At 45.1% G+C, this 26,662-nt stretch overlaps 1 protein-coding gene across 5 annotated transcripts; it reads left to right on the top strand.

Moving 5' to 3' along the window:
• Positions 1–746: 746 nt before the first annotated feature.
• Positions 747–26,635, top strand: MEST. 5 transcript variants are annotated; one of them, XM_043965767.1, is made up of 13 exons: positions 747–875; positions 6,946–7,100; positions 13,205–13,284; positions 15,009–15,086; positions 15,169–15,305; positions 15,980–16,038; positions 18,101–18,141; positions 21,430–21,500; positions 21,924–22,025; positions 23,682–23,758; positions 24,757–24,820; positions 25,286–25,348; positions 25,507–26,635. In XM_043965767.1, exons 2-12 carry the CDS (start codon positions 6,947–6,949, stop codon positions 25,332–25,334), a joined length of 912 nt encoding a protein of 303 aa, XP_043821702.1. In that variant the 5' UTR covers positions 747–875; position 6,946; the 3' UTR covers positions 25,335–25,348; positions 25,507–26,635. The 5 variants fall into 5 exon arrangements, 3 of the variants coding, with proteins under 3 accessions (XP_043821702.1, XP_043821700.1, XP_043821703.1); XR_006353211.1 differs by lacking the exons at positions 25,286–25,348; positions 25,507–26,635 and adding an exon at positions 23,001–23,084 and having other exon boundaries at positions 24,757–24,814; XM_043965765.1 differs by lacking the exon at positions 25,286–25,348.
• The last annotated feature ends 27 nt before the right edge of the window (positions 26,636–26,662 follow it).

Genomic DNA, 26,662 nt, shown 5'->3' with positions numbered 1-26,662 from the left:
CTGGCACAGTGTAGAGGGGATGAGACTTAAGGTCCTTTTTCTCTCTAGCATTTTTTGATTGAGTAACTTCTAAAAGAGACTAACTATAGTTTTCCAGAATTTTCTCCATAAAAGCCACAAGATTCAACACCTTTTGTACTTGGTAAAATACTCGAACCTTTCACGATGGTTTTAAAACACAAATGTTGAGAAGTCAGCCGACTTGGGCTTGAACTCCAGCTCTGCTATTTTGTGTGACCTTAGGGCGAATCACGTTAGCCTTCCTGGTCCTCAGTTTCCCTCCCTGTAAAATGAGAGGGTTGGGCTAAGTGATCATCAACGACGACCCACTGAAGTTAAAGTGCTGTGCCCAGTACCCCAATTCTTAAGCTGCCTCCGATACTTACCAGCTTTGGGAACTTGGGTAAATCCTTTGTCGGCCTCAGTTTCCTCATCGGTGAAATGGGGATAATAATAGCATCTACCTTCCCCAGGGTTGTCGTGAGTACAAAATGAGGTCATATTTGTAAAGCGCTTTGCAAACCTTAAAGCACGGTCCTTTCCAAGCTCTAAATCCTACTTATCTTGGACGCTGTATGATCCTTCCCAGTTTTCCAATGGGCGCATGCTACGGCCTCGCATTTCCGCTAGGTGGCGTCGTCGTTTGGTGACTCGAAGGAGGAAGAAGGCGTCAGGTGGGGAGCGGTGGGAGAGCGGGGCCGTCTCGGCGACGCTCTATCCCCACGGCCCGGAGCTCGGTGGCTCCGCCGGGCTCCTGCCCCGGGACTGTGCGCAAAGTCCGAGGAGAAGCTTTTCGCCTTCACCCGGGGGCGGCGGGCGGCGCGTGCGCAGGCGGCATGGACGGCACTTGGCGCGGGGGCTGGACCTGAGCTCAGGTGAGCTGGGGGCAGGGCTGCCGGCGGGGATGATTCTGGGGGTCCATCTGGGAGCGCTCCCGGAACGTTCCCGGGACTGCGGTGTGATGGACAGGGCCCGGGCGCCGGAAAGCGGGAGCCGCCCATGGGAGTACGGCTGCACTTTGGCCGGAGGGTTTGTGCTGGAAGTCCGTGGATAAGGAAGACCACGAGCTTCTGCGTGGTGGGGGAGGCAGGCGCGCCGAGCTGAGGGTGGCGTCATGCGCGATCGTCTGCTGTGGGACAGACGGGAGGCCAAGGCCGGCCGGAGCTCACCTCGGACCTCGGAGAGCTGCTACCTGGAGGAGCCAAGTGGCACCGTAGACTTAGGGGGCAGAAGCAAGTCTGCTCCCTTCCCGCTGCCTGTCTGCCCCCTGCTATCCCCCCATGTCTGCCCTCGCCCCCCCCATACCCCTTCATCCCTCCTTCTCTTCCTGCCTCCTCCCTCTGTCTGTCCCGCTGTTTCTCTCTGCTCCCCCTTCTTCCCTCCCTGCCCCTTTTCATTCCTTCTTCTCCCCTTCCCCCTTTTTTCCCTTCTCCTCTGCCCCTTCTCTTCTCTCCTCCCCCTCCTCTTTTCCCTTGCCTTTTACCTCTCTCTCCTTACTCTCCCCTCCCTTTCTCCTTTCCTTCCCTTTCCCTCCCTCCTTCCTTCCCTCTCTTCCCTTCTTACTCCCTCCCTTGTCACTAGGTTTGGGATAGCTTCTGTCTTAGCTGGATAATACACTCTAGGTATAAACTACTCTTTGGCAAGGACAAAAGGGTGTGTGAGTTATGGAATGTGTGTGATAATGCTAAGAGGCGTGTCACACATTACAGATGGTAGTTGGTAATACTACGCAGGATTATAGTAATGCCAGTTATTTATTCAGGACCAGGGCACAGACTATATATCTGTCATTTGAGGATCAGTCGGCCAAGTTGGGAGAGGCTCATCTCACTAGAGTGTTGCCCACCAAATTGTTATTACCTTTTTTTTTTTAACCACAGCAACTCATGAAGACCAGCTAATAAGGCATGAGCTGTGGGGTGGAGAGAATCAATCTGCCACAAGAGGGGAGGGAGCGGAGCGGAACGGAACACTGAAATCACATACTGGAATTCAATTTGGTTTGAATCAGCAAACACTTAATAAGCCCCTACGAGGTGGAAGGCATGGGCTGCAAGGTGGAAGAGGAAGCTGTCTCTGCCTTCCTCTGATAGAGGAGCTGCTTACAGTTAAGCAAACATTAGGTAATTGGAGGTGGGAGGAAAGCATTAACTGCAGAGATCAGAGAAAACTGCTTGGAAGAGGTGGTGTTTGAGCTGCGCTTTGAAGGAAGATAAAAAGATAAGGAAAGAAAGAGGCAGTACATCCCTGGCACGGGAGGAGCCTGGTGCCTCGTTGAATAGCGATGCAGAAAATGGAATGTTGAGTAGGTGAGCTGGTCTAACAACTGGCTCTCTGAAAAAAAAAAGTTTTTAAAAAAATTTAATCTGCATTGCTGACCTTTTCTCTCTCACTTTCTCAAGTCTGGACAATCAACAAAACAATAAATCCAGCACTTCTGAGTTGTGAATGCTCACATTGACAAATTTAACAATTGGACAGGGTTTAAGCTGGCCCCCCTGTACTCCCCTGATTTTAGGAATGACTATGATGAAGTTTGTTTGGAACCTAGAATTCCTGTAATGTGAAATAAAGCTGAAAAGGCAGGGTAGAGTTAGAGTTCTGTCTTTGAGAAAGTAGGGAGTCAGTGAGAGTTTTCAAAGGGGAGAAGGGTACTGTGATCACACCTGTGGTTTAAGGAGTTTTATTGGAGAGGATGGATTGGAGAGGCGAAGTCCTGGAATTCAGGACACTAAGAGGCTGTTTTGATCATTGGAGAGGCTTAGTGGAGAAGTGAGGCTGTGTGACCCTGAACAACTGAAGCAGGCAGCCCCTGGCTACTCTCAAGTTGCAGAGAAATGGTCCCAGCACCTTGGTAGAGAATGGTCACCCCCCTACATGGATTCGATCACAGTTGTGGCAAAAACAAACAAAACAACAAAACCCAAACCACCTCAAAGCAGTATTCTAGGCTTAATCTCTAGTGGTGAACGTGTGAACGGGGAGAAATGATAAATTCCTGAGGCGTTGTGATAGAATAGTTGGGACTTGGTGACTGATTGATTGAATATGGGGAGGGGGAGAGGGAAGAGTCTGGATTTCTAAGGTGTCTGGTGACTTGGGAGGGTGGTAGCACCCTTAGGTAGAAAACTGGGAAGTTTGGAGGACTGGGTCTGGGGCAATGAGTTCCGTTGACACGTTGAATTTGAGGTGGCTGTGGGATATCCAGGTAGAGATGTCTCCTGGCATCCTAAGGATACAGACGAAGGACTTCTGTGTCCACAATAACCCTGCAGGGTAGGTAGTGCCAAAATTATTATCCCTAATTTATTGATGAGGAAATGGAGGACCTGAGCAGTCGGATGATTTCCCAAGGTTACTTTGCTAATAAGTTGAATTGACTTGAGGAGATGTTAATTGAACCTATGGGAGCTAAGGGAGAGAGTAAAGAGAAGGTAAAAATACTGACCGATGCTTGATCCTGTGGCTATGATTTGGAGGCTGGGAGTACTGGGGGTGGGGGTGGGGGATGGCAGTCAAGGGAAGGCTTTTTAATGCCTTTTTGAGACCTGAGCAGGTTTGTAGATTAGCAGGGAGGGAGCCAGCAGATGGGAAGAAATTGAAGATGGGGGGTGGGGGTGGATCGAGGATGATCCACCAGGCAAACCCTAGGAAGAGATCGAATTCAAGAGTTCACTTAAGCAAGTAGAAGGACCGCCTCTTTCTCAGAGACTAGAGCAATGCCGAAAACTGGTCAAATACAGGGCAGAGGAGAGACTTTGCAATGGATAGACTCCCAGTGAATTTGGGAGCTGGAGGAGAGTGGAAAAGATTTGGAATAGCCAATTGAAGGAGCATCCTAGGGAGTCAGGGAAGAATCAAAGGGTTGCCCTGGGGCTTGGGGAGTGCAATTGAGATAACAAATAGGAAGCTATGACCACAGAGGAGGAATTGCAGAGTTTAGGATCATGGAGGAGGCACGGTTTTGGGTGATGGTGAAGTCTGAGGAGTGAGCACACTAAGGCTAGCTGGGAGGTCATGGAAGCGGAAGAAGCTGATTAATTGGAAGGCCACATGAATGCAAATATTGAAGCCACTGAGGAATGACTTGGAGAGGAGGACTCTGGGGCAGGAAGAGCGGCCTGGAGGCTGGGAGATAACTGACCCCCACAGAGGTCAGGGCAGCGATGGTGGCAGGACCGCTAGATGCGCTTGGCGCTCTCCCCTTTGGGGACTTGCTTCAGAAACCAGTGAGCTGGTGGTTAGGGTGTTGCAATACTAAAGAATGGTGCAATGTGAGCTTGTCTTAGGGGAACAGACATTTTCAACTGTGGGGTTTTCTTGACTTTATCTGACAGGGAAATTACAAACATACCTGACTAAGCACAGTGATGGCTGTTGTCACCAGGTGGGTAAACATGATGGTAATGGCAGCATTCCTCACCCCTCCCCACCTTCCACTTCCAATGATTTTCTTATTGTTCACATGATAGGGTATATTGGTGTCCTTTTTGCATTGAGGTGAATTTTGTCCATTTTATATATTGGGGAAATTAAGATTGAGAGACAGGAAGTGATTATCCCAGACCATCCTCTGAAGCTTTTGACTAAATGTTTGTCTCTGTATGTCCCATGTCCCCCCATGTCTCATGGCCATTTGTTGCTGTTCAGATGTTTTAGTTGTGTCTGACTCTCTGACCTCATTTGGGTTTGTTTGTTTTTTTTGGCAAAGACACTGGAGCAGTTTGCCATTTCCTTCTCCAGTTAATTTTACAGATGAGGAAACTGAAGCAAACAGGGTGAAGTGACTTGCCCAGGGTCACACAGCTGGTAAGCGTCTGAGACTAGATTTGAACTTGCTTTCTTGACTCTAGACCTGATGCTCTAACCCACTACACCACCTAGCTGTCAGAGAAACCAGCTGCTTGCTCATGGGTCAATTGACCGCCTTCCCATACCTCTTCTTGGTGCCCTGGGCGTGATCTGGGATTGTTCCGTGTATCACCTCTACCTTTGGGAAAGCTTAAGAAACTCTGAGAATAGGATGTAATTTAAGAATCAGCCAAGAAAAGACGTCCACGATGTAATCCACAGCCCGGGCCTCCCCAAGAGATTAGTTACTCACTCTGGGTCATTCCAAAGCTGCTTACTTTAGGATAAATAACAGCCAACTCTGTAAGTTGGGAACTTGTTTTTGCCCTTTACTCAAATCACAGTATGAATAGTTAGGTGGAGAACACAAACTCTTCACTTCTATTTCAGAATTCCTGGTTCCCTTCAGGACTTACCTCAAACAACACCTTCTAAGTGAGACGTTTCCTTATCTCTCCCAACCCCAAATGCTATTGCTTTCTCCCCCTCCCCTCCCCTCCTTCCCTCCCTCCCTCCCTCTTCTTTTCTCCCCCTCTTCCTCCCTCCCCTCCCTCTTCCCTTCCTTCCTTCTTTCCCTCCCTCCCTCCTTCTCTGCCTCTTCCCTTCTCCCCTCAGTAGACTATAAGCTCCTTGAGGTCAGGGACTAGATTAATTTTTGTCTTTGTATCAAGCACCTAGCATAGTGCCTGGTAGTAAATGCTTGCTGATTGATTAGGATGGAATAGGGCAGTGGTTTTCCCAGTGTAGTCATCAGACACCAGGGGGCTTAGAACCTTCCCAGGTGGTCTCAAAGATCATAACTATTTTCATAGTAGCACTAAGACGTTCTTCGTCTATTGAAATACTCCTTGCCAACTACATATCTGTAACCGGCCAGATTGTCTTCATATGCTGCAGATGAAACCACATATTACAGCAGAGTAAAGGCAGAAGCAGATATGAGAAGCCAGCTGTGTTCTATTAAGCCAGACTTTCAAGAGATTCACACAAATATATGAAACAACGCCGCTCTTCTCAGTAATTTGTTATAATTTGAGGAAATACTGTGTTGTGGTTTTTTTTTCATAAAAGTACAGTATTTAGGTTAATTTGTAATGGGTTTATTTTAAAATGAATTCAGTTTTGAATACAGTAAATATTGATAACTATATCCACATAAAAAGTGGACCTCAGAAATTTCTTTTTTCTTTTTTTTTTTTTTTTAGTGAGGCAATTGGGGTTAAGTGACTTGCCCATGGTCACACAGCTAGTAAGTGTTAAGTGTCTGAGGCCGGATTTGAACTCAGGTACTCCTGACTTCAGGGCCGGTGCTCTATCCACTGTGCCACCTAGCTGCCCCAACCTCAGAAATTTCTGAGAGTGTAAAGGGGGCCTGAGAAGCACTGACTTATATAAGGCCCGGCTAGATTAATGCCTATTGGAGATACAGTTCTCATTTAAGATTATTAACTCTTTTCCCTTTGTAGCAGATATATTATTACCTGTTAATGGGGGATATGAGGGGAGGGATGGGAGAGATTTATGAGCTGATGAAGTAAACCGAAGGGGAAAAGATGCTTTTTCCTCCTTGGAAGATTTGGTGAAATGCAGTAGAGGTACAGAGACTGTTTCTGTGGGGTCATTCTACTTTAAGCAAATAGGTCCTTCTTATGTGGGAGTTCCGAGGTCAGATGACCAGAGTGTGACTCTCCTACCTGTGTGCCCTTGGACAAGTCCTTTAAACTTCTTTGGCCTCAGTTTCCCCAATCTGTAAAATGAGGGCCAGCTCTAGATCTGTGGTCCTGTGACTACATGTTGGGGTTTTTAGTTTGTTTTTATTTAAGTCAAGCCTTGAGAAGCAGTTACAAACAGGAAATTATGCACAGTGAGGCAGATATCTATTTTGCCTCAGCAAGGAGGATGCAAAGAAAAGTATGTGTAAATGTGGTACGTTCCTTGCCACAGACTTCAGAACCGTTCCTTGCCTGTGGTAGGTGGTTGGCCTCTTCCCAGCCTTCCTCAGGAGGCCTTCGAGATTCTAGCCTGAGGATGTGCAGTGCCCGAGCACCAGCGCTGATGTGTGTGTCTCACTCTGGGTCTCTGGTCTCCCCCCAGGATGAAGGAGTGGTGGATCCAAGTGGGTCTCCTGGGCATTCCTCTTCTTGCTGTCTACCTGCATATCCCTCCCCCCCAGCTCTCCCCAGAACTTCACTCCTGGAGGACTTCAGGCAAGTTCTTCACATACAGGGGCCTGAGAATCTTCTACCAAGGTGAGACTTAGGACATGAACTGGTCACATAAGATGCTCATGTCAAAAGGATTGAGCTCCAGGGCTCCCAGGTAAGGAGCCACTCAGAAATTCTTTATGGTAGAATGTATCTCTGATGTCAGCATCCTCAAAGGGTGAATGCCTTTTACTTTTTTAATGGAGTTTACATTTTTTGGAGCGGTTTTATCAAGACTTGTGGTTTCATTAATGTAGGGAGGAAACTCTCAGAAGAAATAATGGGTGTTTAATAAGCATTTATTTAAGTGAATTGTCACGTGTTTTTTGGTTTTGGGGTTTTTTTTAACCAGACCTGTATTTAATTGGCCTAAGGAGCTTATATAATGAAACCCTCTCTACCAACAGAGCATCTGCTTATAGTCTTAAAGTTGCCCAGGTCACTGAGCAGTGAACATGTAACGGGCATTATTATTATTTTTAAACGACTTAATAAATAAAAACTTAGAAAATGTATCCGTTTTCATTTCAACTTGCTCAGAGTCACACGACAGTCAGTCTGCACTCTCAGCTTCTGGCTCTGAGGCATGCTCTTTACCCACCATGTCACAAAGAGCATGGGCATTGGAATGAGGAGCTGAGCCTGAACCTCAGCTCTGCTGCTTCCTAGCTGTGCTGCCCTGGGCAGGTTGCTTTCCTTCTTTGGGCCTTGGTTGCCTTAGCTACGAATTGAAGGGGTTACAGTAGATTAAGTTTATTCTGTGAAGGAATACTTTGGTTTCTCCACAGTTGTGATCATCATGCCACTAGAAACTTAACATTCTAGACTTCAGTTACTTGGTCATGCTATTATCAGGTCGAGGGGGCAATACCCACCTCCCCATTCTTCAAGACTAGCTTAGAGGCCACCACCTGCATTCACTGATGCATCCAATGAGCCTTCATTAAGCACCAGCCATATGCCAGGCCCTGGGGCGGCAATGGCAGCACATAAAGCAGCTCTTGTCCTCAGGTAGCTTACATTTTATTGGGAGGAATTCATATGTGTATGGATAAGTATATACTAAACGTATATAATCTATCTGTCTAGTATCTAGCCAGTGCACTGTGGATAGAACACGAGACCTGGAGTCAGGAAAACCTGAGTTCAGATCCGACTTCAGATACTTGGTAGCTGTGTGACTCTGGGCAAGCCACTTAATCGCTGCCTGCCTCAGTTTCCTCATCTGTAAAATGGGTACAATACTTCCCAGGATTGTTTTGAGGATAAAAATGATATAATCGTTGGAAGTACTAGGAAGTACTAGCTTGCTCTCTCTCCCTCTGTCTCTCCCCCCCTTCCTTTCCCTTTCTTCTCCCTCCCCCTCCCTCTCTCTTATGCTTGCCCTTCCTCCCTCCCTGTCTCTCCCTATCTCCCTCTCCTTTTGCTCCTTTTCCCCTTTTTCTTCCTTTCCCTTTCTACCTCCTTCTCTTTCCTCTCTTTGTCTCTCCCTTTCTCCCTCCCTCTCTCCTCTCTTTCTCTATCCCCTTCCTCTCTCCTTTCCTTTTTCTCTTTCTCTTCCCTGTGTTGCCCTCCCTGTCTCTCCCCTTTCTCTCTCTTCCCCTCCCCTTCCAACCTGTCCTATCTCTCTCCCTTTCTCTCCTCCCTTTTTCTCTTTCTCCCCTTCTCTCCCTCCCTATCTTTTTCTCTCCCTCCTTCTCTCTCCTCCCCATATATGTATTCATGTGTCTGAGGCCAGGTTTGAACTCAGGAAGATGAATCTTCCCGATTTCAGGCCAGGCATCCCCTCCACTGTGCCACCTAGCTGCCCAGTATATACATACCTATATATATTTGAATGAATGAATAACACATTTATGGAATGATTGCAGCATATAAAGCACTACTGGGGATACACATAGAAATTTTTTAAAAGCCAGTCCCTGCCTTCAGGGAGTTCACAGTCTGCTGGGGGAGACGCCTATATGGAATTAGATGGAAAGGTCCCATGATCTTTAGGGTCCAGCTGCAAAGCAAATGTTAATGCCTCTTCTTTACTGTTATTTGCATTGATAAAATCTCTTCGGTTCTGATGTTAAACATCAGGGACCAGGAATTTGGGGCAAGAACTTCATTTTCTGAGTCTTCAATAGCTGTGGCAGAGAGCAGTGGACCAGGAGGGAGAAGGAGAGAGGTACGTGCATATACTGTATGTATAAAAATGCTAGCCATTTTATATATACACACATACGCATCTACATTAGCTAGCATTTATATAACACTTTAAGGTTTGTAAACCACTTTACAAATATTTCGTTCTATCCTCACAACAACCTTGGGAGGTAGGTGTTATTCTTTTCCCCATTTTGCAGATGAAGAAACTGAGGCAGGCTTGGGTTAAATCAGTTGCCCAGAAGTACCTGATAGGTCAGATTTGAACTCAGGTCTTCCTGACCCCAGCCTGGCACTTTATTTAGAACGGGCAGTGGAGAGGTAGGTATCTTTCAACACCCCTGCACCTCTCCCCCCCTTCCCCCCCAGTTCTCTTTCCCCTCATCTTTCTCTCTTGATCCCTTCCCACATCATTTTATCTGGGTCCTTTCTCATTCTTCACTTATCACCTTCTCTGTTTCTCCCTATTTGTCATCTAACTCATGCTCCCCTTTCCCTCCCCCCTCCTTTCCCCTCTTGTTTCTCACTGTAGAAGCACAAAAGCCTGAGTAACTCAGTATTTCCTTTGAGCGGTTTCTTTGAATGTGAAGTCCCCAGTGAAATCCCTGTCCCATGGCCCAGAATACTCATCACTGTGTGTGCCTTGTGGATGGTGATAGAGGGATCTTTTTTTTTTCTTCCCTTTTTCACTTGGCACCTAGTGACAGATGTCTCCTTAGAAGCCTGGGGTGACCCCAGGACAGGTTTTTCTTGTGCTAGGGCTGTGTATTAGCCAGTGGATACAGTCCCTTCTAAGGTTCATCTGAGGTTATGTTACATAATTATCTTTTAGGTGAAGGCGGTCAGGGACGAGAAAGAAAGATATATTTTTTAAAAAGATCTTTATAGTAAAACTGGGAAAATGGAAACAGTCTTCCCTCTTCCAATCCACAAGTCTCTGCATTGGGGGTTTTTGACCTTTTTAGTGTCATGACCCCCGTGGGAAGTCTGGTGAAGCCTACTGCCCCTGCACAGAATAACCTTTTAAAAAATGCATAAAATGCATTTTAACAAGTCCATAGATCCAAGGTTAAAAATCCTTGATCCACATCTTCCCCTCCTTTGCCGTTTGTCCTCCCTGCCAGCCCTTCCCCATCATGAGGCCAGTCCCGTTATGTGTGCATCCATCCCTTCTGGTCTTCCCCCATCTGGTCCCCTCCTACTCATCTCTCTCTCTTATCTTGTCTCACCTTACCTCCCAGCTTCTTTCCTGGTGGTTAAAAATGAGCTCCCTCCTTCCACAAAGCCCTTCACTTGATCTTGTCCCAAGTTCAATGTCTCAGGGAGACTTCACTTCAGAACTCGATTCCTGTTCACTTCTTGACCCCCAGCTTGTCTTCTGTCTTTTGACCTCATCACTGCAAAGGAGCCGTCCTTTCTCAGGGCACTAGGGACCTCCTAGATGCTAAATGTGATGTCCTTTTCCCAGACCTCATCCTTCTCTTCTCTGAAGCTTTAGACACTGTCAGCCACTCCCTTCTGAATACAGCTTCCTCCTTTGGCCTTTTCTTTTCTCTCTGCTGACCCGTTTTGTCTTTCTCCATCTCATTTAGAGGACCATCATCCATCTGCTGCCTCCTAACTGTGGTCATCTAAGCCCCCACAGCTCGGCTCCCTCCTCCATCTCTCTTTGTATTCTCATGAACTTCCATAGGCTTAATCATCATCTTGTACACAGAAAACCCTGAAATCCCCTTCTCTCCCTCTCTCTTTTCCTTTCCCTTCTTCCCCTCCTATCTCTTCCCTTCTCCCCCTCCCCTCCCCCTCTGTACCCTTCCCCTTCTCCCCATATTCTGTACCTCCTTTTCACTCTCTTCCCCCTTCTCCCTCCTCTCCCTGCCCCTTCCCTCTTCCTCCCTCCTCTGTTTTTCTCTCTTCTCTCCTCCCTTTTCCCCTGTTCCCCTCCCTCTTTGTTTTCTCTCTCTCTTTCTCTCTCCTTTCCTCCTCCACCTTGTTCTCTGCTCTCCCTCTCTTCTTCCCACCCCCGCCCCCCCCCCATGATTCTCAGATTTGTTTATTCAGCACTAAAGTCTTCCATGAGCTCCAGGCTCAAATCACTAGCTGCTAATTGGACATCTCACACTGTTGGCCCCGTAGATATCTCCGGCTCCTCATGTCTGTGACAGAACTCCTCATCTCTCCCCTCAAAACCCTCTTCTGAAGTTGCCAAGCTCCGATGAGGGCACTAACATCTTCCTCGTCCTCCAGGCTTGTGACCTCAGCACCCTCCCTGATTCCTCCCTTGGGCTCACCCCAATCCCTTCCTAATGCCTCTGCTCTGTACCCCCTTCTGCCTCTCCCACAGTGGATTGCTGGGGCAGGCTGTCATTGCCTCTTGCCTGCACTCTCGCACTGGCTTTCTCATTAGTGTCTCGGCATTACAACCCATTCTCCACCCAGCTCTCCGATCTGACCACGGCATCCCTCTTTTTTCAGTCACTGCGGCTCCCCGTGACCTTCTGCAGCAAATAGAAAATCTCCTGTTTGGCCTTTGGAGGCTCCTCCACCTGCCTCCTTCTGGCCTTTCCTGCCCTCTTACACCTAGGCCCGCAGACTGGCCGGGACACTGTCCTCTCTGCTCTTCCTTGCACTGGTCCCTCCTCCCCCTTCCGACTCTATACTGGCTCTCCTCCATGCCCGGATGTTGTCCCTCCTCCCCTCTCATCTGTAGCTTCCCTGGCTGCCTTCGAGGCTCAGATCCAATCTCACCTTCCACACGAGGCCTTTCCTGATCCTTCCCACTGCTTGTCCCTTCCCTCTTGGAGGTTACCGCTCCCGGGATATGTCTTAGATAGATAGGGTTGCTTGCCCCTTCTCTCCCCCGTTAGACTCTGACCTCCCGTCTTTTTGCCTTTCTAGTGCTTAGCACAGTGCCTGGATGGTGGGGTCCCCAGAGCTGCGCTGCCCTTTGTACTCCAGAAGGCAGAGTCTGAGACAAACCTGGAAGAGACCTGCTTATGGGCTGTGCCTTGGCTCTTCCCATCTTTGAATCAACAGCAGCTCTTTTGGCTCCACGAAGCTTGGGATCTCCTTTCATTCTGAGACCTGGGCAGGGTGGGGGTAGAAGCCAGTGTTTGGGTCCCCAGGGTTAGATTGAAGAGAGCCTGGCTTCTCAGTATGGTGAGTACTGGACTTGGAGTAGGGAAGACCTAAGTTCAGATGTGACTTCAGACACTCACTAGCTGTGTGAGGCTAGGTAAGACACTTAACCTCTATTTGTCTGTTTCCTTATCTATAAAATGGAGATATTGATATGAGGATCAAATGAAATATGTAAAGTGCTTTGCAAACCTTAAGAAGCTTCACAAATGTTGTTTTTCAATCATGTCTAACTCTTTATGATCCCATTTGGGATATTCTTGGCAAAGATACTGGAGTGGTTTGTCATTTCCTTCTCCAGCTCATTTTACATACGAGGAAGTGAAGGCAAACAGGGTTAAGTGACTTGCCCAGGGTCATACAGCCAGTAAGTGTCTGAGGCTAGATTTGAACTTGGGAAGATGAGTCTTCCTGACTCCAGGCCTGGCACTCCATCCACATGCCACCTAGCTGCTTTATACAAATGTTAGCTATAGTTGTTAGCATGAATTTGGCTCTTGATGGTCCATAGTCGATCTGGTACCTCTGGCTTCCTGAGGCTCAGGATCTCAAGGAAGAAAAACACTGCCAGAACAATTTTGTAATACTTTTCTAGCCACTATTTGCATATACAGCAGGCCAATTTCATGTTGTTTTTCTCTGTTTATAAGTGGAGGAAAAGGAAATCCGGGTATTGAATGATCTCCTGAACTTGCCAACAAATATGCATTTGTTTCTAAATATTCTAACATCTGGATTCTTCACTGGTTCTGAGAGAATCCCTGCACCCCCACCCCACTCTAAATTAGGAAGATCCCACTGGGTTCCTGGTTTTGTGGGATTTCCACCTGATTCTATCTCCCCTCTTTCTCTCTCCTCAGACTCATGGGGCGCAGTTGGGAGCTCAGAAATAGTGGTGCTTCTACACGGCTTTCCAACCTCCAGCTACGACTGGTACAAGGTGAGATGGGAGAGACCAGGGTCAAGGAGGCCAACTCCTGGGCCTGCAGAGATAGTTAGTTAGTACAAAACAGCAAAGGAGGCAGCTAGGTGGAGCAGTAGATAAAGTACCAACCCTGGATTCAGGAGGACCTGAGTTCAAATCCGGTCTCAGGCACTTGACACTTACTAGCTGTGTGACCCTGGGCAAGTCACTTAACCCTCATTGCCTCACCCCCCCCCCCCAAAAAGCCACCTAAGTCCGAGGATGCCAGGAATCCATTGGGACATTTTGTAGGCAATGGCTGAAAAAGGTTTTTTTTCAGAGTGTGGTTCTCTTGTGGTCTTTTTATCAGCAACTATTAATCACAAATCTGTTCCATACAGAGGTCTGTACTTTGGGGGGGGGGGGGCGGCGGCTGCGGGGGCAATGAGGGTTAAGTCCTTTGCCCAGGGTCACACAGCTAGTGTCTGAAGCTGGATTTGAACTCAGCTCTTCCTGACTCCAAGTTTGACACTCTATCCCCTGCTAAGTAACAGGTCATGCCATTCACCCTTTAACAGTGTGAACATAGAGTGGCAACTGCTGAAGCCACTTTCCATGGGAAGTGGGGGGGAGGGGCCGTGAATTTGCAGTGGCTGGATTACAAATTCATTTATCCCTTCATTCCTTTAGCTCTGTAGCTCAACCAAAGACTAGGAAAGCCAGAGGTCTTCAGTTTTAAGCCTACTATTGTCATCAACTCCTTGTGAAATTCTGGGCAAACTTTTTTCCTTCTGTGAAATGGTTAGAAGAGGAGCACTGTTGTCAGTCAGACTATCTCAAAGGCTGCCACAAATAAGAAACGAGACTCGGGCTAGTGAAATTAGAGAGGGGGGTAACTAATTAGTGTGGTAAGATTATTGGCATTTGGCTGTCTGATTGGATGAGCCACACCTGGCTTACCCTGAAGTGACATATGCTGCTGATGTCAGAAGGAGAAACCACAGGCAGTGTTGAAGGACCTCCCCTTTTGGGGGAGGAAGATTAAACGCTCGCTGAGGGGAGCTCGCTCTCCCAGAGTCACCTTTTCTCTGTGGCATGAGCAGCAGCAGGAGCAGTTTTTGTCCTGTAGGCCCTGGCTGTTTTCCATCGAAGCTACGAGCCCCAGGTGGTGAGTTAACATAAAAGCCCTGCTTTCTTCTGAATTATCTGAACTGGAAGCAAGTTTGGGGCTCGTATAGACTTAGGTTAGAGCTAGGAGGATTATCCATATTTCTTTTTCCCTATTTCCTTATCTTTGATTTTTATTAATTTCACCATTGCTGTTTATTTTATTCCCATTAATAAAACCTGATTCGTTTGTGGAAAAGAGGCTGTTAGGTTCCTTTCTTATTGGCCTGGGAGAAATATCTAAAAAGGCATTTTGGAGGGGAGGAAGCTTTTGACCTAGAGGTCCCTCATTATTTCCGGGACCCCAATATTATGGTGAGCCACTCAATTAACTCTCCATATATTAAATTTGGCCCTCACATTAGCAGACTCTGGAAAAGACTTGTCATGAAATTGGGCAGGTCTTTTTGAAGGCCAGGATGGTGGACTCTCCCTCCTACAGAGAGAAATGTCTGGGATAAAGGCACTCCCAGGAAGGGGTTCTGCTTGGTTGACCCAGTAGCAGGAGGATTGTGGTTGGGTGTTACCACTTGATGGGTCTTTAAGATGGGGATGTTGCCCTTTGGCTGCTCATGACCTCTTCTCTCTCTCAGATCTGGGAAGGCCTGACCCAGCGGTTTCACCGTGTGATAGCCCTTGACTTCCTAGGTTTTGGCTTCAGTGATAAACCAGTAAGTGGCATCTGCAGAGGCCCTTTAGCAGGTATAGTTCCCAGAGGAGGACTCGCACTCATGCCTCCTTTTCTCTTTGTAGAGGCCCCATCCTTACTCTATCTTTGAGCAGGCCAGCATTGTGGAGGGGCTACTGGGACACCTGGGGCTTCAGAACCAGAGAATTAACCTCCTTTCTCATGACTATGGGGACACTGTGGCTCAGGAGCTGCTTTACAGGTCAGTGAAGTGATAAACCTCCTCACCCTCTCCTTTCTGTGTTCACCCTACTGGACATCTGGCCTCAGCTGCTATGCTAATCTGAGTCTTCTGCTGGCTTACTCATTCATTTGTTCATTCAGTAACTACTTACTTAGCTTTGGGCAGTTAGGTGGTGCAGTAGCGGGTGTGAGTGTCAGGCCAGGAGTCAGGAAGACTCATCTTCCTAAGTTTGAACATGGTGTGACCCTGAGCAAGTCACTTAACCCTGTTTGCATCAGTTTCCTCATCTGTGAAATGAACTAGAGAAGGAAATGGCAAACGGCTCCAGTATCTCTGCCAAGAAAACCCCAAATGGGGTCTCAAGGAGTCAGACACAACTGAAATGACTGAACATAAGAAGTACCTACTATGTGCAATGGAATGTGCTTGATGCTAGGTGGGTAGAGAGATGAAACAGGGTCCCTGTCCCCATGGAGCTTATAATTTCTCTTTCATAGTTAATCATTTCTACTTTGTGTTATGGTTATTTGTATATGTGCTATATCCTTGTATTATAGTAAACATACAAGGCCTTATTTGTTTTTCTTTGCTGCTTCCTGGGTGCTTAGCATAGTGTTCTGCACATAGTAGGTGCTTGCAAAGTTTTGTTGACTAGAATGGAATTGAATCATTTCCCCTTTCCCCATCCCTAGGTACAAGCATAATCGGACTGATCGGGTTCTCATCAACAGCCTTTGTCTGTCAAATGGAGGTAACTGCCTGGTCGTGGGCAAAGATGAAAACTGGGGAATGGTCTAGCTTAGCCACATCTAGGCATCACAGTATGTTGCCTAAAGGCTGGATATCTCGGGATGCAGAAGGCATGAGCACTTAGTTCTTCCTTAGATGAAACTAAATTCAATTTCTTGTTTAAAATTTAAATGTTCCCAGAATACCCTCTGCCAGAAATTCAGTTCAATTTATTAACCACTTATTAAGTAGTCTACTATGTACCAGACACAGAAAAGGAGCAATAGACAGGACAAGAATAATTCCTGCTTGATTCTTCTTCCTGATGAGGCAATGATCACCACATCACCTTTTCTTTTCTCTCTGGCTGGGGATTGGGGGAGTGAGGAGTGAGTTCTGTTGCCTTGCGAATTCATTTTTGCTGCTTTAGAGGTGAAGTAAGTACCTACTACTTACTTAGGGCTGTTATTGCGGAACAATTTTCTTTCTTTTTAAATATTGTTTGTTTTTATTTATTTTGGGGGGGCAGGGCAATGAGGGTTAAGTGACTTGCCCAGGGTCACACAGCTAGTAAATGTCAAGTTTCTGAGGCTGGATTTGAACTCAGGTCCTCCTGAATCCAGGGCCGGTGCTTTATCCACTGCACTACTTGGCTGCCCCTGTTTAATTTTAACATTTAAAAATTTCTTTTGAGTTCTAAATTCTTTCCCTCCCACTGAGGAGGCAAGCAGCATATCAATTAGGGAACAATTTTCAGTGCATTTCACCAAGCATTTAGCACCTGCTATGTGCAGAGCATCCCGCTAGACCCTGCAAGTACAAAGATGTACTTCTTGTCCTCCCTGATCTTACAGTGTGGTGCGTGGTTAAGATGTACACCACCATAATACAGGCTACAGTGTGGTTAGAATTGGAGGACCCATTTGGGGAGGAGGGCCAGGGGTCATGGAAGGCTTTGGAAGGGAGCACCTTGGTCACCCGCTTGGATCTTGAGGGAAGATCATGGAGGATCTTCAGAGGACCTTATGGATCACCTGATCCAGCCCTTTGATTTCATAGATGAGAAAGTTGAGGCCGACGGCGTGCAAGTGATTTGTCTGTGGTCATCCAGCTAATAAGTTGGAGAGCCAAGATTCAAACCTGTCATCTCTTTCCTTCCAAGCCTGGGGGCTTTCCCTTGGGCTGTCTGCCGCCTTTGTTTTACAGCTGAGGTCACACAGACTGTAGTGACAGAGCTGGGATATATGGAGAGAACCTGGGTGGGGGGGTGCCTTTTGCACCAGTGTTTGATGTCTGGAGAGGACAGTTTTATTTATAATCTTTCAGAGAAATGGGGCCCTGTGTATACCAGGAAATCACCCCCTCTTCAACAACGTGTTTTGCAACAGAAGTAATGATGAGGATAACTAACGTTTTCTTAGTGCCTACAGTGTGCCAGACACTGCACTAAGTGCTTTACAGGTATCGAATTTTACCCTCCCTACAACTTCGGGGTGCTGTTGTTATCCCCATTTTACAGATGCAAACAGGGATTAAGTGACTTGTCCAGGGTCACACAGCTAGTATGCATCTGAGGCTGAATTTGAACTCAGATCTTCCTGACTGCAGGCCCAGCACTCTTGCATCTGTGCCACTGACATAGTTAATGATCTTCTTTATATAGTGTGAGATGGGTGTATACTTATAGAGAACACAGTAGTCAGAGCCCTAGATTAGAATACAGTGCTGGACTTCCTAGCCTGTTGGGTAGCCTTAAGCAAATTTCTTTTTCTCCCTGGGAGAGGAAATTTCTAAAATAGAGGAAAGTTAACCTTGTTCCCTCTGTCTTGCTGAAGAGATCAGAGGAAGCAAAAATGTTTCTCTCTAATGAGGGAGACTTAATTGGTTTTGTAAAAACACTTAAGAGCTTCCTTAAGATGTCACCAGTTTTTTGTTTGTTTTTTAAAATTTAATTTCTCAGTGAAATGACCTAAGGGGAGGGGTCTTGGGAGAAGTGGGTGTGAGGTGGAAAGAGAACCATGGGCTTTCAGTTGGGCTGAAGTTGTTGGTGAGTGACTAAGGTAAGTTTTCTGCCTCTCTTACAGGTATCTTTCCTGAGACTCACCATCCCACCTTACTCCAGAAGGTTGGCCAGTCCATTGGGTGAATCTTTAGTCGGAGACTCTGTTTGTAGAGATTGAGTCTTGTGGGGCCCTTTGTTGCAACCCTGATAATGGATGGATGTTAGTGAGGTTATTTCCTTCCCTAGGGAAGGAAGGGCAGTTTCCATGATGCTCATCTTTCACTTTATGTTTTTTTGTTTTGTTTTTGTTTTTTGCAGACAGTGGGGGTTAAGTGACTTGCCCAGGGTCACACAGCTAGTAAGTGTAAAGTGTCTGAGGCCGGATTTGAACTCAGGTCCTCCTGAATCCAGGGCCGGTGCTTTAACCACTGTGCCATCTAGCTGCCCCCATCTTTCAGTTTAGACAGTCTTGAATCTAACCCCCTTGTAATGAGCCCAACACTGTATTCCATTCCATTTCTCTTCTCCTTCTTTTTGGTGGGGCAATGAGGGTTAAATGACTTGCCCAGGGTCACACAGCTAGTAGGTGTCAAGGGTCTGAGGCCAGATTTGAACTCAGGTCCTTCTGAATCCAGGGCCAGTGCTTTATCCACTGCACCACCCAGCTGCCCCCCATTTCCTTTTTTCGTTTTCTCCTGGAAGGGAGTTCAGGGAATGGCCCCCATATAAGGCCTGTATGAATTTTATTTTTAACATAAAAATTTTATTTTAACATCTGTGGGCAAGCACTGCTATTCCAATATATGGACAAGAGCATAGGAAAGTTTAAAGGACAGATGAAATGCAAAGTGAAACAGGATTGTAAATAATTGTGCACCTATCTTTAAGCACCTATTTACTTATTCCTGACTTTTAGCTCAAAGGGGCTAATATTGACATAAAAGAAGCATTTACATCCCAAGTTTTTCAAATCCCTTCTTGACCTTTTTTGTGTCTGTGGCAGGGATTTGTTGCTGTTAGTTTTTAACTCAGGGATTTTTAACTTGAGGTCCAGAAATTTGTATCTTTTAACATTTTGGTATCTGCATTTGAGTACAATTGGTTTCATTTGTAATCCCATGTATTTTATTTTATACATTCAAAAACATGATTCTGAGAGTGGATCCGTAGGCTTCACTAGACTGTCAAAGGAATCCATGACCCCTAAAAGATTAAGAACTCCTTTCTTAACTACACGATTGTAGTTGGTGTGTATTATGGTCTTTGGAGTCTGCTTTCTTCTCTCCATATTATTACTTCACATCAGTCTTTCATATATCTTTGAGTTCTTTATCATCACTTCTTGTGATGGAACACTGCAGTATGTGCTTTTAACCTACACAAATTCAACTGTAGGAGAAAAGAGGCCACTTAAATGTCACCGTGGCCTGCCATTTTGCTCATAGATTCATCATTCCACTCAGTGAGTGTTTGCCCAAAGTGAGGGGAGATGAATCTTCTGGTGGCTCCCAGCCAGTCTCAGTCCCTGGGTGCTTCTCAGAATGGGAGGAAGTTGCTGAGTGTGATTCTACCGTTCTCCAATTCATCACCAGGCTCTTCCTTGAAGTGACACAGGATAAACATAGACATATTTATTCTGCTTAGGCTGGTAGAATGATGGAAGAGAGAGTCTTACTTGTCCTTCTTAGCCTTCCTGGTCTTCTAAAAGGTCCCCTGCTAACTGCCCTAGGGACTCTAGCTTCCTGATAAATCATGTGAGAAGAAGAAACAGTTATTTGTGGGTAGAGGATCATCTTCTAAAATCCTCACACTTGGGTGTCAAGTCCCTTTGAGGATATTTTTTCCCTAATTATCAGTTTTCCTGGCAACTGAGTCTTTATCATGACTGTTCCCACCCCCATTTGAGAAGTTCTGGCCCTGATCTTTTCCTGATCAGTAGCTTAGCTTGGGGGGGGGGGGGCGGGGAAGAATGATGATGGCGGGGGAAAGTGAAAAGCAAAATTTATATTCCATTGTTTCCATGACAACCACCTCAGATCCAATTGTTTCGAGACAGCCTTCTTTAAAGAACCCCTATTTCCAGCTATACCTATTTAAAGATACTGTAATAATAATAGCTATCATTTACATAGAATTTTTATATATATGATTTCGTTGGATCCTCCCCAAAACCCTGGGAGGTACTTGCTATTAATATCCCCATTTTATAGATGAAGAAATCAAGGCAGATGGCTAAGTGACTTACCCAGGGTCACATAGCTATTGAGTGTTTGAGGAAGATTTTGAACTTGGGTCTTCTTGACTCCCAAAACCAGGACTCTCATCTACTTGGACACCCATCTATACTATATTTTATGGGGGCTTTTAGGGGTAACTTTCACTATGTTCCACTTTTACCTTAAGTACTATCTTTACAACCTAACTCCCTTGTAAGGGGGCTTTATTCCATTGCAGTCATACACCGTGATTTATTCAGCCATTCCCCAATTGTGGGGCACTTAGATCATCTCTAGTTCTTTTGCTCTTACAAATGGTGCTCCTGTGAATATTTTTGTACGCATGTACCTTTTTTTCCTCCTTTTCAGTAATGTCTGTGAGGTATAGTATCAAAGTAGGGCCCCTTGGTCAGTGTATGTACCTTTTTGTAACTTACTTTATAATTTTGTATTGATTTACAAAAAAGTTGGCCCAGTTTGTGACTGAAGCAGTGGGTCAATGTGCCTATTTTACCAGTGCTGCTAAGGTGAATTGTGGTCTTTTTATCTTCTTTGCCAACTTGAACAGGGGCCAGGTGAAACCTCTGAGTGGTTTTAATGTCTATCTCAAGCTTTTGAACATTTTTCATGTGGTGGGTTGTTCCTTTGTTTTTCTCCTGAGAGACCATTTAAGACCATTTAAGAGTGATCGGTTTTTTGGATCACTGTGTAGAAGAATGCCTGTGGCTTGTATGCTTGAGCCCATCGGACTCCTCATCCAAGTTCACCAAGCTCAAGCTGGGATTTCAGTGTACCAGGGCCAAGTAGAAGAGCAGGGTTCTTGAATAGCAGGGGGTCCATGAATAGATGTCAGTGAGGTTGCAAACTTGGATGGTAAAAACCATTATATCTTTATTTCAATACAGTTGGTTTTCTTTGTAATGCTGCTTCTTTTCTGCATTTAACAACATGATTCTTTGATAGGGTCCATAGGCTTCATCAGGATGCCATGACCCCCATAGAGGTGAAGGATCCCTGCCTTAGAGGGAGTTAGAAATGAAATACTGTTCTTTCTCCAAGGGAGGAAGGAAATTCCATCTTCCAGATATCAATTTGGCCCAAATCCCTATTGTCCCAGACACAGAAGCTTCCTATGCCCTAGTAAAAAGTCTTCTCCTGGCGTTTCATTTCCTACTCTTCTGTTTTTTGTCTATAGCTACTCAAAGATGGAGGCCTGATGTCTCCCATCCTCACTCGGCTCATGAATTTCTTCCTCTTTGCTCGGGGGTGAGTTACTCAGTGTCTGAGCTCTGGGGCTGTTCCTTGGGAAGCACCAAAGTAAAAAAGTTGCTGCCAGTCCCAGTCTTGACCCTCATACCAGGGCTGGGAGCTCATAATCTGGGGGGAGGAAGAGGTATAAATAACCAGGCATGGTTCCTTCTCACTCCCTCACCTCAGCAGCCTTTACCAACTCATCTGCTGCAAGGAGGAGGTTGAGACAGGGGACTTGTGGGGGAGGGTGTTTTGAAGTAGTTTGCAGTTGCAGAAGAGTAAAGATGCCCCAAAGTGACCCAAAGTGGTAACTAGATAGAGCATTTATTAAGTGCTTATAAAGCACCTACTCTACCTGTAAACTGGTATTAACACTTCTATGGGGAAGAAGTTCTACTCCTACCTACCTGCCCTCTCAGTTTTTTGGGAATCTTTCAGCCTTGCAGTGGTCTTTGGACCATACACACGACCTTCAGAAGCTGAGATGTGGGATATGTGGGCTGGGATTCGAACCAATGATGGCAACCTGGTCATTGACAGGTAAAAGATGCCCCATAATTTATATCAGGGTGTTTTATTAAAGGGAAAATGGCTTCTTCTCCCCCCCCCCCCGCTCCCTCCCAATCCCTCATGGCTCATACCCTGTCACAGAAGGAATACTGATGAACAAAACCCAGAATTATTAGTCTGGTTTTATATCCATTTGAGAAGCTGTTAGAAAAGAGAAAATGAGAACGGATGGAATCATGATCTGGAGACTGATGTGGCCAAAAAGACTTAGCTATGCAACTTGCCACCTGGCCTTCAGCGAAGCCTTCTTCTTCTCTGTGCCTTTGCTAATATTAACCACTTAAAGGTGTTTTCTGTCCTTGAGAAGAGCTTGATATCTCTGCTAAAGTGTTATCATATTGTAAGTTCTTCAGCAGCAACAAAAGCTGGACCAAGGGATATTGCTATAAGTAGCAAAGTACAAAGGACCACTATTGTCTAGGGTCAACAAACGAGAGTTTGGCAGTTTTCAGAGAGGGTGCCAATTATCTGGAAATTCCAACGACAAGGCTTCCTTTTCTGCTAATGAAGTCAGTGTGGCCTCCACCTTGCCTTGCTAATTAATTCCAAGTTCTAATTGGTGTCTAGGTTGGGAATAACAGGTTATGGGTTATTTTCTTTCTCTTTCTTTTCTTTTTTTCCCCTGCCTTCATTCCTCCCTTCCTCCTTTCCTTTTTTTTTCTTGTGGGGCAATGAGGGGTTAAGTGACTTGCCCAGGGTCACACAGCTAGTAAGTGTCAAGTGTCTGAGCTCAGATTTGAACTCAGGTCCTCCTTAATCCAGGGCTGGTGCTTTATCTACTGCACCACCTAGCTGCCCCTACAGGTTATGTTCCATATGGGATCTGTCAAGGTGTTTTGTTTTTTTTTTTAACATGAGATGGTAAAAGTTTTTACTTAGTGGGGAAAGAGAAAGTGTTTGTCCTAAGAATTGACAATTCAAGCTCACATATCTGCCATCTTACAGCTAAGAGGAAAAGGGATCCATACTAGAAATTGGAGCTTTTGTGGGTTCTAGTCCAAGATGTGACTATCTCTTCTGAAAATACTGGTAAGGTTTCTTTTCCCTGTTTTCTAGATATCAGTTGAGTCACACAGAAGAAGTTATGCTCATAATCAAATGGAATGAGAATTTTAGGGGTGGCTGGAGCCACAGAGATCATCTGGTACAATTCCCTTCAAAAGTACCTAACTCTACTAAAAGTCTGTGGCTCCAAATGATCATGGGCATAGATGATCATCTTCTGTGTGCCCCTATTGAGCCAAATGAAAAAAAAAATGTGAAGAATCTGTTTTCCCAAGAACTTAGAATGAGACAGTCAGCTTCTCATTGCATATTTGATGAACTAGTCAGTCCTCAAATTCATAATGTTGAGTTCATTCAAATACATGCCTCACATGATTGCCTCAATATCCTTCAAGAGCATTGAATTTTTATATCACTAAGTGACCATTTGGTTCTGGAGTTTAACAGGAATGGATGTAGCAGGTGGGCAAATGCCAACTTACTCTGTAACGTAACGTAACGTAAGGGAGCCTTTGGCTGATGGGTATTAAATGCTTTGCTATTCATGTCAGGCCTTGTGGTCTCATCAGAGTATGGCTTTCCTTGGCTCACACTCCAGCTCTCACTAATCTATCTCTGAAGTCTCTTGCAGTATATCAACCAGAGGAAGAAGCATCGAGACCGCTGGGTGGGGGCTCTCGCCTCAAGGGCTGTTCCCCGTAAGTTGTTCCCTCATTGCCTTTTTGCTAAACTTTAGCTCTTAAGGGAGGCATCCTACTTTCAGGCAAATCAACCAGCTACTTAGAGTCAAAATGAGATGGTTACCCAATACCAGAGGACCCCTCCCCATCAATAGAACAAATATACTGTCCTGTAAATTGTACCAAGAAGATATTACAACAGCTAAGTACTGTTATGTATGGGAACTAGGAAGCCAAAAAGTGGACCAGTCTCTCTGGTGTGCATCATTTCAGAGATGGGGCACTATCAATCACTGATAATTAGGGTTATTAGAGTATGCCTGAGCTTTGCTATCCCCCTGTAGCTAAACCCTCATATGTTGTTTGCTTCCCTAGGAGTTCCTTAAAAGCAGGGACAGTCTCAGTTTTCTATTTGTATCCCCAGGGTTTAGCACAGTGCTTGGCATAAATGATTGCTTAATAAATGCTTTAAAAAAAAAATTCACTCATTAGGAGTATTACTAAAGGCTGTTACTGTAACTGGCAACCAAAGTACAGAGACTTAGCTGGGGTAAGAATTAGCCTCTTCAGCCATATATACATATATACAATTTTTAAAAATCCTCCCTAATAGTGGCTTATTTAGCACATAGTAGGCATTCAACAAATATGTGAGATAAATATCAAGGTGAAATCTAACTATTCCAGTGCTATAGCAAATGTTTAAATAATATTAATGTTGGATTTTTTAAAAGAACCAGAGCTCTGGTTCGAAGAGGAGATATACATTGTCCACAGATATGGAAAAGATCATTGGAGAGAAGAAAGGTTATGAATGAACTGAGTGGGTTAGCTGGTTCATTGCCAGAAGCTTCCTGTGACCTATTTAAAGAAATCAACTTACCCATCTTTCTTGGAGGGCAAGAAGAGTAGGCCAAGAATGATAGACTGTACGGGGAGAAAACTTTGTTCTGGTTTGGGATAGAGGGTCTAGAGAGAACGTCTTTGCCATTAACTCTTCGCCCATTCTTTTTCAGTTCATTTCATCTATGGGCCATTGGATCCAGTGAATCCTCATCCAGAATTTATGAATCTATACAGGTGAGTCACTCTTGGGGATAGCTGTGTGCCAGCCAGGCTTAGGTGCAAAGAGAACAAAGCTGATGTCCCATCAGACATGTCCTGGGCTCTCTGGTTATTCATGGGGAGGTGAAGTTAGGGCTTTGAATAGAGATGATCTTCTTACATTGAATCCAACAGTGCTTGGAAAAATAAAATAGAATTTCCTTGGCTGATACATACTGCTTATGTCCATAAACACTTCTTGCTCGGTTAGAAAAGCCACCAGTGAGTGTTAGCTGTGGAATGTTGTCACGTAGAGTTGACATTTGTTTGGAGCCAGAGTGAAACATGCTAGGAACTTGAGCCTATTGTGCTGTAAGGAGAAACGGAGGATAGTTTTCTTCTGATTGATTAATGTCCCCCCTTTCCAATCATTTGCAGTGGGTGGGACTGTCTTGTGACTAGGGTTAATCCTGTTATAAGAAACAATGCATTTCTGAGCAGATCAAGTTGCAAAGTTTGGAACAAGAATTCTTTTACCTGTTACTCCTGATACAACCCAGGAAGGTAACTATGTCTTAACTCATTCCTGGCTGAAAGTTATCCTTGAGAAATGGGTTTTATTCCTACCTGTAAATTTGTTGCAGGTTTAATTTTTAAGTTGTTGCTTATTGGACCATCCAGATTCCACTCGAACACTTCACCTCCACATTCTCTTCCAACAGGAAAATGTTACCCCAGTCCACAGTGTCGATTCTGGATGACCACATTAGCCACTATCCACAGCTAGAGGATCCTATGGGTTTTCTGAATGCATATTTGAACTTCATCAACTCTTTCTGAGGGAAGAAGAGTTGTTTTCCTGGCTCTATTTCCTTTTCAGTCAGTTTCAAATTAGGAACGGATGCCTCAAAGAGGTCTTAGGATCATGACTAACCCCCAAGTAACACCATAATCTTCAACGGGTTTTGTCCTAAGTGTCCCACCTTCTTCCTGAAGTATTTTTCAGGCTGGAAGTTGATCAAATGTATGGACTTGTCCATCTCTTCATGTATTAGAAGTTCTAGTTGACCATCCCAGATCTTTCAAGCAGGAAGCCAGCAACATTCTTTTTTCACAAAAGGTTGAAAAGTTACAGATTCTTGCAATTTGGAGATGGCAGTTTCTAGTTTAATTGCAACCATATAATCATGCAATATGGAAAGCAGGATGACTCGGGAAGCCTCCCAACTTCTCTTAAAATGGCTTCAAAGACATGGAGGCATGTAATATAACCAACATCTAGAATCATGGTAAGGCAGATTCTCTGTTTTGGTCATGACTTTGGATTTCTTTCACCATCACCTAATAACATCTTAAAGTATAATTTATTGTTGAAAAATGCAGTATTAAGTGCATTTTACTGTAAGTCTGAGTTATGTTTCATCTACAAATGTATTTTTTATAGACATTAAACCAGCAGGTATGTACTGTGGCTGGGTAGTGAATCTAATGAACTATTAAATATGATTAATTTTTTTACAAGTCGAATTAAATCCAAACTGTTTTCATAGTTACTTAAAATTCTGAGGCATGAAGGATCAATAATAATGTCTGTCAAGAGAACGACTTCTGTAGGCGGGATACTCTTGGCTACCAGCAGTCTGATTATACCTCAGTGTTTAGAAGGATATCCCAAAAGGTGGAATGTGTGTCCTTATCCTGCCAGGGGAGGGCAGGGGATTGTCACACCAGCCAACTTGCTCTGCTGAATTCCTTTTATGAAGATTGCACAGCTTTACACCGGCTGGCTCAAGTGACCTTCTCTTTTAGCTTAGTTCTTCCTGTGTTTAACAGAAAGGATTTGTAAATGAAAGTTCTGAAAGGCCTTTAAGCAAATGG

The sequence above is a fragment of the Dromiciops gliroides genome, chromosome 5, assembly GCF_019393635.1.
Source record: "Dromiciops gliroides isolate mDroGli1 chromosome 5, mDroGli1.pri, whole genome shotgun sequence".
In the NCBI taxonomy this organism is placed as follows: Eukaryota; Metazoa; Chordata; class Mammalia; order Microbiotheria; family Microbiotheriidae; genus Dromiciops; species Dromiciops gliroides.
This window is presented reverse-complemented; position numbering and strand designations above follow the sequence as displayed.